The sequence below is a fragment of the Gopherus flavomarginatus genome, chromosome 6, assembly GCF_025201925.1.
Source record: "Gopherus flavomarginatus isolate rGopFla2 chromosome 6, rGopFla2.mat.asm, whole genome shotgun sequence".
Classification (NCBI taxonomy): domain Eukaryota; kingdom Metazoa; phylum Chordata; order Testudines; family Testudinidae; genus Gopherus; species Gopherus flavomarginatus.
In genome coordinates this window covers 138,521,022-138,535,433 of record NC_066622.1, presented here as the reverse complement: position 1 = coordinate 138,535,433, position 14,412 = coordinate 138,521,022, and the positions used below count along the sequence as shown (strand labels likewise).

The window sequence follows — 14,412 nt, the reverse complement described above, 5'->3', positions numbered from 1 at the left end:
CCATGCCCGACATGGTGCTGACAGGCTGCGTCCCTGTCTGGTTCTGTCCCCAGCTGACGGGAGAGGTGGGGCTCTGCGGGCCTGCGGCAAAGACAGTGGATGTGGCTGTGACCGTCGCCTGCAGTTACGTGGTGGATTCTCTGGTGAGGGGGTTAGGGGGTGGTGCTTCGGGGCAGCGGTTTTGTGGGAGCTGGGCAGAGGGTGCTGTGTGGGGAGCGTGGCACTGGGGAGCTGGAGGGAACTGGGGGAGTTACACAGGGGCTTTGCGTTCGCGACGTGCCCTGGGGTGAAACTCCCAGCTCTGGGTCCTGGGCAACAGCCGAGCTCCGTGACGCTGCTGGGCCTGGCTGGGTAAGGAAAGTCCCACAGGACTTCCTGGGTCTGGGCCCTGGGGGAGGGCCCTGAATGCCCCCCTGACTCCAGCAGCACGGCCAGGCCCTGTCGGCCCCATGGGAGCTGGGCACCAGGCCCTGCTGCCCCTTTCCCCTGCCCATCCCTGGGTGCCAGGCTGTCCGACCCTGCATGCAGGAGGCACAGCTGTTCGCTGACTCACCCTGCTGGCCGGATGAGGCGGATCCCATCCTCTCCCCCATGCTGTGCTCATGAGCCAGCCCAGCCCCACGGCTCCGGCCCCACGCTGAGGAGGGGAGATCCAGCCCAGGAGGGGCCTGCTGGGCTGGTGCTGATGGCTGGGGGTCTCTCTCCCCTCCAGAACGGCTTCTGGTTCAGCCTGGGCTGGTGCACGATGTTCCTGCTCCCCGGCCTCATCCTGGCCGTGCGACTTGCCAAGTTCTACCGGCGCATGAAGATCGCGGACATCTATGAGTAAGGAGCCTCCTGCACCCCGGGGCGTGTGAGCAGGTCGACCCCACCACCACCACAGCCAAGCCCCGACCAAGGCCCACCCCCTGCCCGAACTCCCCTTACGCCCCCCCACGGCTGACCCCCCCCACCCCCCTTATGCCTCCCCGATGGCCAACCCCTCCCCACAGCGAACCTCCAGCCCTAAGCTCCTCACGCCCCCACCACGGCCGACCCCCCCGCCATGGCTGAGCCCCCGCCACGGCCGAGCCCCCACCCTAAACCCCCTTATGCCTCCCCCACAGCCGACCCCCCCTGCCCTAACCCCCTTATGCCTCCCCCATGGCCAACCCCCCACCCACAGCCGACCTCCCACCCTAACCCCTTGACGCCCCCACCATGGCCGACCCCCCCGCCACAGCTGAGCCCCTGCCATGGCTGAGCCCCTGCCCTAACGCCCTCATACCCCCGCCATGGCTGAGGCCCCGCCATGGCCGACTCCCTCGCCCAACCCCCCTTACTCTCCCCACAGCCAAGACCCCGCCACGGCCGACCCCCCGCCCTAACCCCTCACATCCCCGCCACGGCCGACCCCTGCCACAGCTGAGCCCTCACCATGGCCAACCCCTCACTACGGCCGAGCCCCTGCCCTAACCCCTCACAGCCCCGCCACAGCTGACTCCTGCCCTGTGCCCAGCCCCACACTGTGCCTTGGAGCTGTCTGTGAATTCACCCTGGCCCCCCCGTGCCACGGGCTGGTCCCCTCCCACGTGTCCCCAGTGGCACAGGGCTCATGGGCTCCCCGTCTAGCCCCACTGCTGCACCTGGGAAAGGGGTGAGGGAGGAAACGTGGCTGCTGTACAGGTAGCAGGTTCACGGGCTTCTGCCCTTGGCCTGCAACACAGCGGGGCCACAGAACCAACCCTTCCTCCCGCAGGCACGGAGTGGGGCCAGCCCCGCCCAGGGGTTCCTCCGAGCGCCTGCACGTCCCGTCCCAGGGCAGCTGTGGCTGTGTGTGGGGCTGCCTGTGGTCTGGTGCCCTGCCCCTCTGCGCTCTCTGGGCAGGGCTCTCTGGCCTCCGCCAGCCCCTGCACCTGCCCACAGGTCCCTGTAATCGGGGGAACCTGGCCTGAGTCAGCCCCTGGAGACGTGGCGGGGGGGCCTTGCTGGGTTCACTTCCTCCTGGAGTTCCTTCCCCCATGTCCGAGCCAGACGGGGATGTGGTATTGGGCTGGCCTGAGGCGGGAGAACCAGAACCCCTCGGCTGGCCACGGCCCGGAACAGCCCAACACCGACAGCTCAGGCCTGGGGTGAAGAGCCGGCAGGGCCGGGCCACCCCGGGGATCCCTAGGGCCGGTCTCCCCTCCCCTCCCCTCGAGGCACCCGTGAGGGCACCAGCTGTGACTGGCCCTCGGCAGCCCTTGCTGCCCCAGTGGGCCTGGCAGGGGCTGGTTCTGGCCCATGTGCAGGGTGAGGGCTGATGCTGGGGCTCGGGATGTGCGGGGGAGGCTGGGCCCTTCCCCTGCCAGCACGGAACTGCCCAGCCGGGTCCCTCCAGCCCAGCCCACCCTCCCTGAGAGCCGGGGGTACGTGCCCCAGGCCGAGGCCTGGTCGGCGGGGCCCTGCCCTGTGCTGATCAGCTGCCAGTGCTGTGGGGCGGGAGGGGGGGAGTGCGTCCATCCCCACTGACAGCCTTCCTCTCTCCCACTAGGAGCAACGGGGAAGCCCTGGAGATGTAAGTACTGCACCGGCTCCCTCCGCATGGCCAGGGGGTGAGGGGCTGAGCAGCGGGAGGCTCGAGGGGCTGAGAGCAAGGATGCTGACGAATATCTCAGAGGGGCGCCCTGGGGTGTGGAGGGGCCGACTGGCAGGGGTGTTGGAGCCCCTTGCAACGGGAAGCAGAGGGCTGTGAGGGCTTGTGGGGGTGCTGGGCTGGGCCCAGCGTGTGGGGGGCAGGGGGCCCCCGAGCCCTGTGCACCTGAGGGCCCCAGGCGCCCCCGAGATTCATGGGCATCGTTCACTGAGGAGGCTGCAGGGAGGGGCATGGCTGTAGGTGCTGCATGGGCACTGGCCCAGCTCCCGCGCGGCAGGGCCCAGCAGGGGTGGGCAGAGAGGCCATGCTCTGCCTGGCCCTGGTGAGGAATCTTGGGCAATGCAGGCACTGTGGGGCCTGTCTCAGCCTTTGCCCAGGGCCCAGCCTGTGCCTAGCCCCAGCGCTGGGGACATCCTGCCTCGGCCCCTCTGCTTTGAGGGGTGCTTTGCCCCAGGCGCTGGGATGTGCTGGGCGCTGGGGTGACCCGCTCCCTCTGCTTGGTTTTGCAGGTCTCCGTCTGCAACGCAGTTTAAAATCCCCCGGGTGGAGATGAGGAAGTAGCAGGCGCCCCACCTGCACCCAAACCGGCCCCGGCCTCGAGCCCCCACGTAGCTGCTGCTGAAGGGATCATGGGGCGGCCACCCGCTGATCTGATTAGACACCTGGACTCCATGGGCCGAACCAGCCAATCTGCTGTGCCGGCTCCACCCAGCCCCGCCTTCCCTCTTATTTGTTCAGCCAACCACAAGACTTGCCGGAGTGGGAGCCATCCTGCTTCCCGCCCCCATGGCTATGTCGTGGTACATAGCCACTGCACTGCACCGCAAACCCGGAGTCGATCGGCTGGGAGAGAAGGGGGGAAGAACCCAGCAGCCCCTCTCCCTACAATCACCATGGGGGTTCGCTGGGAGTCTAACATAAAGGCTGGGAATCCCACTATAGGGGCACGGCTCGTTGCGATGGAGCAGCACTGAGGGGCTGGGCCAGGGCAGGTGGCTGGCCACAGGGGATGGCGGGGATGGGACACTCAAGCTCAAAGCAGCCCCATGCCAGAGGGGCGCTGCGTGTGTGGCCGTGTGCCTGAGGGGTCCTGTGTGGGATGGGCGCCTGGCTGTGTCCCCAAGCGCCCATGTCCCAGACAAGGGGGCCTCAGTGCCTCATCCCCCTCCCAATCTGGCCCCCAGAGCACAGTGGGCTGGGTGGGTGCCGGCTCAAAGCGGAGGCCACTGGAGGCAAGTGCAGAACGTCCTGGCAGCAATCGCTGGCACTGATATTAGCAGCCACCCCCATGCTCCGGGGGCCCTCCTCTGTGGCTGGGGAGCAGAGCTAGCCCTGGGCCGGGTGCCCTGCAATTAGGGGATGGCCCTGCACCCTCCTGCCTGCCTGTGAAAGGAGCCCCCGGCTCTGTGCCCATGCCCTGGTCGGCGTGGGGGCCACGCTGTGCAGAGGCTGATTATTTATTTTTGTATGAAGGGGAGTCGCTGGCTGACACGGTGACGTGCTGTCAAACCAATAAAGTGTGTGTGCTGCAGACAGGCGCTGGGTGCTTCCCAATGGCCGAACGGAGAGAGCCTAGCAACGGGGGTCCCTGGAGCAGTGTGGGCCCAGGGCTGGCGGGGGGAATGAGGGAGGGGTCAAGGGCCCCCCCTTACATTACAGAGGACACCCCAGTCCATGCTGCTGAGCCAATCTACCCCAGCCCCCCCTCACGGGCAGGGCCCTCCCTGGTAAGGGGCTATTGCTGTAATGGGTGAGCCCTTCCTGCCCCAGGCCTGAATTCCCGGGGGCGGGGGGTTGCCAAAGTGAAGCCAGCCAGCCCCGTCTGAGCTGCAGGGGATGCTGTGTCCAGGGGTCACCCCCGGTTTCAGAACCATGGGGTGGGGGTGAGGAATCTGCAGCCCAGCAGGCAATGCCCCCCATGGGCTCACGGGACCGGGCCCGACCTAGCCGGGGACAAGCCCCATGCGTGTTCCCCCCGGGGCTGGTGGCGAGGAAGCTGCTGCTGGACTGTGGCTCTGGAGGGCCCCCGCAGGCCGTGCCCACAGGCGCTCGGTTCAGGTTTGTAATGTAGACTAGGTTGGCCTGGGGCAGTGGCGGGGCGAGACCTGGCCCAGAGCGTTGGAAGCAGGGTCCCTGGAGTGGGGGGTACGGCTCGGGGCCAGCCCTTGCTGGGGCAGTGGAGACGTGTCTGTAGCAACAGGCAGCCGCTGCCTTGCCTTGCCTGGGAAGCTGGTGCCCGGCTGCCTCCTGCCGGGCGGGTGGGGGGGGGGGTGCTGCGTCCCTTCTTGGGAGTGGCTCCCCCAGCCACTTTCCCTCTCTCAGGCAGAGCCGTGCTGGAGCCCAGCCCCTGCCAGGTCCTGTGGGGCCGGGTGCAGAGGGTTGTGCTGCGATTGGCAGTGGTAACGGTGTTGTGGCCCCAAGCCGAGCAAGCATTGGGACTTCCCCCCTCCGTGCAGCTGGCAGCCCCGGGGGCTGTGTGCATGGGTTTCTTGGGCAGCGGCAGATTCCGCTTTTATGTGTGTGGGGGGGTCTCATCGCAGCGGAGGAGCAACAAGCACCTTGCAGAAGAGGAAAATGTGGTCGTGAAACCACACCAGCGGGCGGGCCCCAGAGCTGCCCTTCGCCTGCCCTCAGCTGGCCTCCAGTTCACAGGGCCTGGCCCGGGTCTCTGTACCCGGGTGACGGACCCAGCAGGGTCTGACCGAGCAGGATCCCTGCTGCCGGAGTCATGGCTTGTTCTAGCCCGAGCTGCGGGGCCCATGTGTCCGGAGGCCCCTGGCAGCGTTCGGCCCTCTCCGTAACCGGATCAGAAACAGCCCCGGGAGGGCCAGGCACAGGGCTGCGGCTGGGGTGGGCCAGGCGTTAGTCCCAGTGTGGGCAGGGGCCAGTCTGTCTCTCTGGCACCCATCCGAGCACCAGAGACCCCAAGGAGGCCCAGGAGCAGCGTCTGACCCATTGGACTCTCCCCCTGGAGCCAGGAATTCCACAGCCCCCCAGAGCCATGGGGGCAGCTGCCTGCTGCCTTGGCCTGCGGAGTCTCTGGGGCAGCCCCTGGCACAGAGCCACCCTGGCTTGGAGGGGATGGACGAGGGGGCCCTTGGGGGATTCTCTCTAACAGGGCCCAGCCCCAAAGCCGCCTTGGGGACAGCCCTGCCCAGCTTTGGGAGCTTCAGCCACCCTGCTGAGCCTCTCCGGCCTGAGGTGGGGGGCCCAACCCCCTGGGACATGAAAACCGGTATTGCAAGCCCCCAGCACAGACTGCACGGGCCTCTCACTGGCTAGGCTCTAGCACTGTGGGATCGGCCTGGCTGGAGAGGGCTCCAGGCCAGGCCCCGTGGCTGGGGGGCTGGCCCAGCTCCGCCAGCGGCAGGGCTCGGGAACTAAAGCTGTTAGAGAAGGATGCCCTTGGAGGCAGGTGCCAGGGAGAACTGGGTCCGCTTGGCTCTGGGCTGATGATAAGGAGAGACCTACCACCCCCTCCCTTCATCCGGCCTCTCATCCTGCGCTGGGCATGACCCAGTAAGGGGCAGTGGGGAGAGGACGTCTCTGGGGTGTGGATCCCACTGGCCGCCAGACCCCCCCCCACTGCTTTCTGCTGCCACTCATCACTGCCCGGTACCAAGAGCCTGCCCTCCCTCTTCCCGCCCCAGCCAGCCTGCCCAGGCAGGGCTGAGCGCCAGGTAGTCCCAGGCCACCTCCCTGCCTGGCTCCAGGTAATACAGACCCAGCAGCAGCAGGCTGCCTTACCCCTACCTCCCTTCCTTGAGTTTCAGCAGCAAACCCACGCTCCACCTGTGTAGTGTTGGCAGGCCCGGCTCGCTTGCCCCATGCCCCTGCTCCTGGCTTGCCTCACCCACCTGGACCCCCCAACCCTTCATCTGGCTGCAGTTTTCTTCACTTCCTGTCCCAGACCATTGTGTACCTTGTTAAACAGCTGCCCTGGGCTGCTTCAGAGGGGGCTGCATCTCGGCAGCGGGCCAAGCAACATGGGAGCCCTGGGATCAGAGAACTGCGCTGTCTCCCTGCTGAGGGCTGGTGGAGAGCAAGGGCCCTTGGACACAGCTCCAGCTAGCCCCAGGCGGCTCCTCATACCACTGCAGCTTGGTTTCAGTCCCAGAACCAGAGGGTGTCACAGGTGGTGTGGGAAGGAAGGTGGATACCAGCCAACAAGCAGGGAAGAGAACAAGGAGCAATGGTCTCAGGTTGCAGTGGGGGAGGTCTAGGTTGGATTTTAGGAAACACTATTTCCCTAGGACGGTGGTGAAGCACTGGAATGGGTTCCCTAGGGAGGTGGTGGAATCTCCTTCCTTAGAGGTTTTAAGGTCAGGCTTGACACAGCCCTGGCTGGGATGATTTAGTTGGGGTTGGTCCTGCTTTGAGCAGGGGGTTGGACTAGATCTCTCCGGAGGTCCCTTCCCACCCTGATATTCAGTAAAAGTCGTCCCAACAGCTCTGCCCCAACTGAAACCGGGCCAGTCCACGCCACCTGTGCCCCCGTCCCCACTGGCCCAGCCCACGGCTGGGGCCAGAGGGCAATGTAGAACTCTAGCTATTCACCCTTCCCCTCATGGGGGTGTTCTGGGCCCCCCCAAATCCAGCTGGGCCAGGCTGTGCCAACTCAGATTGGCAGGGAATGTGGGGGGGTGGGGGGCGTTACCTTCCTGTGCAGCCTGGAGCCCAGGTCACCAGCGAGGATCCCATCGCCCAGTGCCCAGGGCAGGGGCCTCAGCTCCCCACGGTCTCTGCCGCCGACCCAGTAGTTTCCTGCGGACTGAAATGCTGGTGTGGACTCAGGCCAGGGGTGTCTGGGTAAATGTGACAGCCCGTGCTCAACAGGCGGTCGGACCAGAGCAGCCGATGGTCCCTGCTGGCCTAAAGCTCTATGGGCCAGGAGCTGTGTTCTCACTGAAACCCTAAGCCAGGCCCAGCCCATCACCCATCCCTGGCGTGCACCCAAAGGCCTTGCCTGACCAGCCTGCTCAGGCCACTCAATTTTGTTTACTTAAAATTCCCGCAACTGCTTCCTTCACTTCCTGTCCTAAACAGCAGCTTAAGATCAGCCTCTCTCCCCCTGCAGCGAGTCTCGGCCCCCGAGCTGGGCTAGGCCGGGCCGCTGAGCGCTGCGCCCGGCTCACCGGAACAGAGCGAGGCAGCAGGGGAGAAAGTGACCCACTTCCCCTCTCTGCCACAGGGCCAGGCAGCTGCCCGCACGGCCTGTAGCGGGAACAAAGCTGCATTGATAACAAGCCAAGCAGATTGTTAACGGCATCAGCAGTTCCTCTTCCCCAGGCCCAGCGATGCGTTTGCACACAGGCTGCCACCCGCTGCAGGGACTTTCCACAGCAGCATAGGCAGGAGAGGGACGGACGCTCTTCGCTGAAAAGCCCCCAGCCTCCCCCTAAAGCCAGGCAGCAGCTGCCAGCTGAGCGCCCGCAGCCAAGGCAAGACAGGAGACGGACGGTCGCTCATTAAACACCGTTTAATATCACATATAGGACAACAGCAACTGGACAGTGGCATGCAAAGCCAACAACTGCAAAGACTCCTCCCATGTGCAAACAAAGATCCGCCCAGCTCAGCCTCAAACTCTCTTCTCTCGACCCTGAGAGATGTTTGACAGGGGCTGTTTAATGACACTCACTGGAAATCTAGCGGGGGAAGGGCAAGCTGGCACAGGGCCTGCTGGCCACCATGGCAGCTGCAGCTGGGTAGGCAGGGATCTGAGCTGGTCCCCGGAGCAGCCCCTTCCCCAACCCCCACCTCTTAAAACAGCTTCACTCCTCCAGGAAGCAGCTGCATTCGCAGGCCCAGCAGCTGCCCAAGGTTGCAAAGCCCCTTCGTGCTCCAGGGACTGGGGCGTAAGGCAGAGTAACGGGGGCAGAAGGGGCTAGGCAGGTACAGCTCCTCCCTGTTTTGGAAGTCACACAGCTGCCAGTCCCTGCACCCCAGAGAGCTGTCTACACTACGGCTTGAGCCCTTGGGTTAACCTGGCGCCAAGCCGGCCAGGGCAGCTCATTCATGGGATCAGGTGAAGGGCTCTGGTGTAGACAATCCCCAAAGCAGCCACCTCCCACTCCTGATCTTTAACGCAGACGGGAACAGGGACCAGCAGGCAGCTCTACAGCTTAGGGGTCTGCCTGACAGAGGGGCTCCGCTCTAGACCCCCCCACAAAGGGGGACAGGCAGTCACTCAGGGGGCTGTCCCTTGGATGCAGCGGAGCCCAGCACTGGAGTCCAGCTGAATGCACCCTACCAGCATGACCTCCCTCCTCTGGCTGGGGCAGGGCGAGCTGCAGCGACCCCCACGCCCCCAGTGGAAGGGAGAGGAGGCTCAGAGCCTTTGTCGAGTCAACTGATTTCTGGCAGTTGGGTGGCAGGAGCTCTGGGGGCTCTCCTCCCTGCCCTGCTAATTAGCAAGGCCCTGCTGGAAGGGAGGGGGCAGAGCCTAGAGGAAGGCACGGGAGAGCAGTGGGGCAAGCGAGCGGCTGATACAGGACAGACTCTGCTCTACCCCCCAGGCGCACTGCCTGCCCTGACCCACTGCAGCTGGGCCCTGTGGGGTGGAGACTGGCTGAAGCACCATCCAGAGCCCTCCTTGTGCCTGCTGGTGACACACACAGCCCTCGGGAAAGCTCCTCCCTGGCCCACGACAAGCGCCCGACAAGCTGCCAGCGGTTACCTGGGGTGCCCAGAGCACAGACAGCGCCACCCGTGAGGATCCGGGCTGGAGGCGTTCGATCCAGCCAGCTCCCCATGCCTCCCTCCTCCAGAAACCAGCCAGCTCCGAGCGCCAGCCGGCCAGCAGCCCCCAACTCACACTGACCCACACGAGCCCTTGTGCATGTTCCCAGCCCGGCCGACGCCAGCTGGAGCTCATGGGAACCCCAGGGCTCAGCACCCAGACAACTGGGCTCCCTCTCCCCATTTAAATAGGTGCATGGCCACACTCGGCAGCCGTTAAACCCAGCACTGCCCCAGGAGCCTTGTTTAAAATGAACCCTCGGGCAGTTCAGGTTTCTTTAAAACCTTTCTTCACACACTTAAAACACAACCCCCCTTGGGAGGAGCAAACCAGACGAGCTTCCCCCAGCCCAGCCTCAAACAGGCTGTGAGCGCGGCCGGGTCTCCTCTTCTAATCCCAGGCACTCGCCCCTCCACCGGAGGAGCCAGCCCTGCCCCGAGCCCACCAGCGTCCGGCATCCCCTGGGGGGAGAGCAGGAACCTGGCCAGGAGAAGGACCAGACCCCAGAGCTGTTCCCGTTACCCTGCCTTAGCCAGCAGAGGAGGGGGAAGGCCGGGGGACAGCCCTGACACAGCACCTTGTTTCTTAGAAGGCTGAGATAAGGGTAGAGCCCAGGGCAAAGGTAGCAGGGCTGGGAAAGCAGGAGGACAGGCCAGGTCTGTTGTGTTTGCCTCCTGTGCAACAGCCACACCAGCGTGCGCTCCCTGTGCAGCAGGAACAGCAGGGCAAAGCTGCCGGCCCCAGCCAGCGCCAGCGCTGTCCGTTTGAGGACAGGCTGGGATGCAGCTGGAGCTCACTCTTTCGCTGTGGTTTCATAAGGGAATCGGCCATTCACGCACTCAGGGCAGCCGATGAGCTGATCCCATGGGGGAGAGACAAACTCTAGCCAGGTGGTAAACAGACGGCTGCACCGCCAGGGGCACCTCCGTCCTTGGAGGCCCAGGCAGAGGTCCCAGGGACCGGCCAGCCAGGAGCAGAACACAGCCCCTGGGGGAGGGTTTAGAGACTGGGTCCAGGCCAGCAGTGCCCGCGTGAGCGGGGTTCAGCCCCCAGTGATCCTGTGCCGCGAAGGGACACGTCTGCTCCAAACAGCCTGGCCGGAGGCAAGTCACAGGAGGGAACTTTCAAAAACAAATGAAGTGAAACGGGAATTTGGGTTAAGACTTTGTACTTTATCCCCCATGCTCCATTTCTAGAGGGCGGGATGCCAGCGTTTACTTCAAGGGGGCTGCAGGCCAGGAGAGGGGGCTCTCGTGCAGTCAGTGCGCTCTCTCTCACACCACTCCCTTCTCTAGGGAACAGTAACCCCCCCCCCGTCACCCCAGTGCTCCCCCCCAGGTCTAGCCTGGGCCGCCCCCCTTACCCCCAAACAGTGCAGTAGTCAGGAGTGAGGTTGAGGCAGGAAGGTGTAACGTCTCTGCCTTTGGAAGGGGGTGGGGGGGCAGGCTGGCGTCTGCTGCCCCTACCCCTGTTCGCTAGGTTTTCACTCCCATTCCGCACACACGTCACGTCACGTTACACAGCGTCGCTCAGGTTACAGGCCGGGAAAGGAGTCCTGCACGCTCCCGCCTGCTGCAGCATTCCTGGGGCTGCCTTGGGGCCAGCCCTGTGCTGTCTCGGTGGGGCGGGGGGTGGGAACGGAGGGCCCTGCAAGATGTCAGCATAGAGCTCGTCCTGAGTGCACTGGCGCTGCGCCACCTTGTGCAACAGGGGCTTCAGCAAGGCCAGGGTCAGTGGGGCCCCCTCGGCAGGGAAGGGAGCGGGGTCACCGACCGAGCTGGGGAGGTGCTGCAGGACGATGCTGAGAATGTCCGAGACGGTCAGGTCTGCAGGGCACAGCTCCCACAGGGCGGCCAGGTACGGGTCCAGGTCCCTGTGCTGGGCGAACTGCGCCAGGAGGGTGGTGAAGATCTCCTTGTTGAGCAGCGGGCTGAGCTTGGAAAACTTCTCGGCTGCCTCCACCACCCGCTGCCACCGGCGGAGGCGGATGAGCAGGTGCACGGCTTGCAGGACGGCTTTGGGCCGCGCACTGCACAGCAGCAGTTCAATCTCCAGCTCACGCTCGCTGGCCGTGCGCTGGCGCTGCCTGTCGAGAACGGCCAGTGCTCTCTTGTAGAGGGGCACCCCGCTCTCAGGGCCCTCTTTGGTGCTGTACGTCCAGGAGGCCCCAACATACTGCTGGGTCAGCTCCACAAAGCGGGGCAGCCACTTGGGTTTGAACCTGTGCAGGGAGCCGCAGATGAGCTCGAAGAGTGGGACCACCCCATTGAGGCCTATCTCCTCCTGCTGGGACCAGTGAGGAACTGGCCCCCCCAAAACCTTCTTCCAGATGTCTGAGGTGGTCCTGGCCACCAGGAGCCCATCTCCGTTTTGCTGCAGCTGCAGGCTGCCCCGGATGGCTTTCCAGGAGGCCTTGGGGAAGGAATTGAAGACAGCGTTCAGATAGGCCAGGTTCTCCCTGTCCATGTCCAAGCGCAGGAGGCGGCTGACCTCCTGCTCCACCAGCTCCTCGCAGCACCTGTCGACTTCACTCTCCGAAGCGCTGACGATGCAGGACTTGAGCAGCTCCAGGCTCAGGTAGCTCTGGAGATCCATGCTCAGGGTGCTCAGCAGCTTGGCGTAGGTCTCCGGGAGGGCCTTGGCTGCCCTCTCCTTAGTGGGGAGGCTGTGCTGCAGGATGGAAGAGAGAGCAATGGGTGCCTGGAACATGTCCCCTTTCTTCAGCTTCTCCACCGTCAGCTGGGAGCTGCTAAGGCTCCGCCTCTGGTAGTACTTGCAGGCTTCCTCAAAGACCATCTCCACCAGGGTGGGCTCAGGCCTGCCACCCTCCTCCGGGCTAGAGAAGCTGAAGCAATAGATACCCATTGGGGTGAGGAGCTGGATCTCCTCCTCCCTGCCTGGGGACCCCAGGAAATGCACCTCTTTGGTGCTCAGGAGTTTTTTCTCAATCAGCCTCCCACTGGTCAAGTCAATGAGATACAAGACCCCCGCCAGCACACAGGCCAGGGTGCTGCCAAAGGCCTTCAGCTGCACGGGGTCTCCTTGGGCCAGGCAGCTGCCCCCCAGATCATAGACGTGTCTCCAGGTCCCGTCTGGCTGAACCAGATGCACAGTGCCTTGTGTGCTGAGCAGCAGGAGCCCCCCGCAGCTGGACAGGGCACAAGTATGAATGTCCAGAGGCGCCACAGACAGCAGGAGACCCACGGACCCAAACACGAGCTTCCTAAAGTCACTGGAGTGCAGGACTTCACTGTGGACGAACCCGCCGGATGGGGCCACAATGGTGACTTTAGCCTCCCGGGGGCACCAGATGAGCAGGAACGTGGAGACGCTGGCAAAGGTGGCATTGGTGGGCACCAGGAAGACATGCTGAGGTGAGGCCAGGACTTGGTACTGGGGGCTATTGTGCACCACTATCCTCATGGCGCCCAGGTGTGCCCCCTGCTCCCCCACCTCCAGAGCCCTGGTGCAGATGCAGTACCTGAAGGCCCCCCTGCCTGGGTCCAGTTGAGCGGCTGAGGGGGGCCTCTCCTCACACCAGACCAGGCTGCTTCCCTGGCTGCAGATGGAAACGATCCGAGCCCGGGCCCCATGGCACAGCTCCAGGCTCTGCTGTAGCTGCCAGCCCAGCACTGGCACGAACCCCCAGACCTCGGTCCTGCCCTGCTCCCAGATGACGGCCAGCACCCAGGAGGTCAGTGCTGCGGGGCTCTGCAGGAAGAGCAGCCCCATGATGGGGGGCTGGGGCTGGCTGCCAGCTCCTCTCCAGGTCCCCCGGGCCGGTGCCCAGGCGCGGGAAGGCGAGCACCTGCGGCTGGAGCCCCGGCCGACCACGCAGGAGGAGCAGGAGGTGCTGCCCATCCGGGCTGGCTTGGACGTGGCGGCCCTCGCCCGGCCCACGCTGGCTCAGCAGCTCCCGCAGGCGTCGCCCGCTCACGAAGTCACTGAAGTCGGAGACTTGCCGCAGCGCCCCGGCTCGCTTCATCTCGGGGCAGCCTGGCGCAGCCCCCGCCGGCGTGAGGGGGGGCAGAGGGGGGCCTGGCTGCCAAGCTGTCACCGCTGCCTGAGGGGCCTGGGACTCCGGCACACCCTGACTCCCCCCGGGGCTCCCCAGAGCGCCCCCACCCCTGGCTGCCCCGGGGCTCCCCAAACCCCCCTGTGCCCTGACTCCCCCCGGGCTCCCCAAACCCCCCTGTGCCCTGACTCCCCCCGGGCTCCCCAGAGCCGGCCACACCCCTGACTCCCCCCGGGCTCCCCAACCCCCCCTGTGCCCTGACTCCCCCCGGGCTCCCCAAACCCCCCTGTGCCCTGACTCCCCCCTGGGCTCCCCAGAGCCGGCCACACCCCTGACTCCCCCCGGGGCTCCCCAGAGCCGGCCACACCCCTGACTCCCCCCGGGGCTCCCCAGAGCGCCCCCACCCCTGGCTGCCCCGGGGCTCCCCAAACCCCCCTGTGCCCTGACTCCCCCCGGGCTCCCCAACCCCCCCTGTGCCCTGACTCCCCCGGGGCTCCCCAGAGCCCCCCGACCCCTGGCTCCCCCCGGGGATCTCCACACCCCCTAACTCCCCAGAGCCCCTCCGTGCCCCCCCGGGGTTCTCCAGACCCCTCACTCCCCCGGGCCCCGGCTCCCCCCACTCCGCGCCGCGCAGGGCGCCCCTGTCCCCGCCGCGATCACGAGGCTTCGGCTTCCGGGCGGAGCCGCGTCCCCAGCCCGGCCCGCTCCGGCCTTTGACTTCCGCCCGGGCCCGAGGCCGGAGCCGGAGCGGGAGGCGGAGCTGGTCCCGGCCCGGCCCCGCCCCGAGTTAAAGGGCCGCGGCTGCCGCTTCCCGCCCGCCTCAGAGTCAAGGGGGCCCCGGGCGGCACCCGGGGTGCGGGGCGGAGCTGGGACGGTCCCGGCCCGGGACAGCCTCCCTGTGACCCCCCCGGGGTTCTCCAGACCCCCCCCGCACCCCTGTGACCCCCCCGGGGTTCTCCAGACCCCCCCTGCACCCCCTGTGACCCCCCCGGGGTTCTCCAGACCCCCCTGCACCCCCTGTGACCCCCCGGGGTTCTCCAG

At 65.8% G+C, this 14,412-nt stretch overlaps 2 protein-coding genes across 4 annotated transcripts in view; one reads left to right on the top strand and one right to left on the bottom strand.

Moving 5' to 3' along the window:
• LOC127053404 (prominin-1-A-like) overlaps window positions 1–4,145 on the top strand; it is a 45,887-nt gene extending 41,742 nt beyond the window's left edge. For all 3 annotated transcript variants that reach the window (XM_050958019.1, XM_050958018.1, XM_050958020.1), the window contains 4 exons: window positions 54–143; window positions 713–825; window positions 2,513–2,536; window positions 3,124–4,145. In XM_050958019.1, the coding sequence (XP_050813976.1) occupies window positions 54–143; window positions 713–825; window positions 2,513–2,536; window positions 3,124–3,175 (279 nt within the window). In that variant the 3' untranslated portion in view covers window positions 3,176–4,145. The remainder of the gene's footprint in view (window positions 1–53; window positions 144–712; window positions 826–2,512; window positions 2,537–3,123) is intronic.
• A 3,929-nt stretch (window positions 4,146–8,074) lies between these two features.
• Window positions 8,075–13,471, bottom strand: HPS6 (HPS6 biogenesis of lysosomal organelles complex 2 subunit 3). Its single transcript, XM_050958017.1, is given in 2 exon segments — window positions 8,075–13,103; window positions 13,105–13,471. Coding segments are annotated over 2 exon segments (2,469 nt in total). The 5' UTR covers window positions 13,342–13,471; the 3' UTR covers window positions 8,075–10,871.
• Window positions 13,472–14,412: the final 941 nt, after the last annotated feature.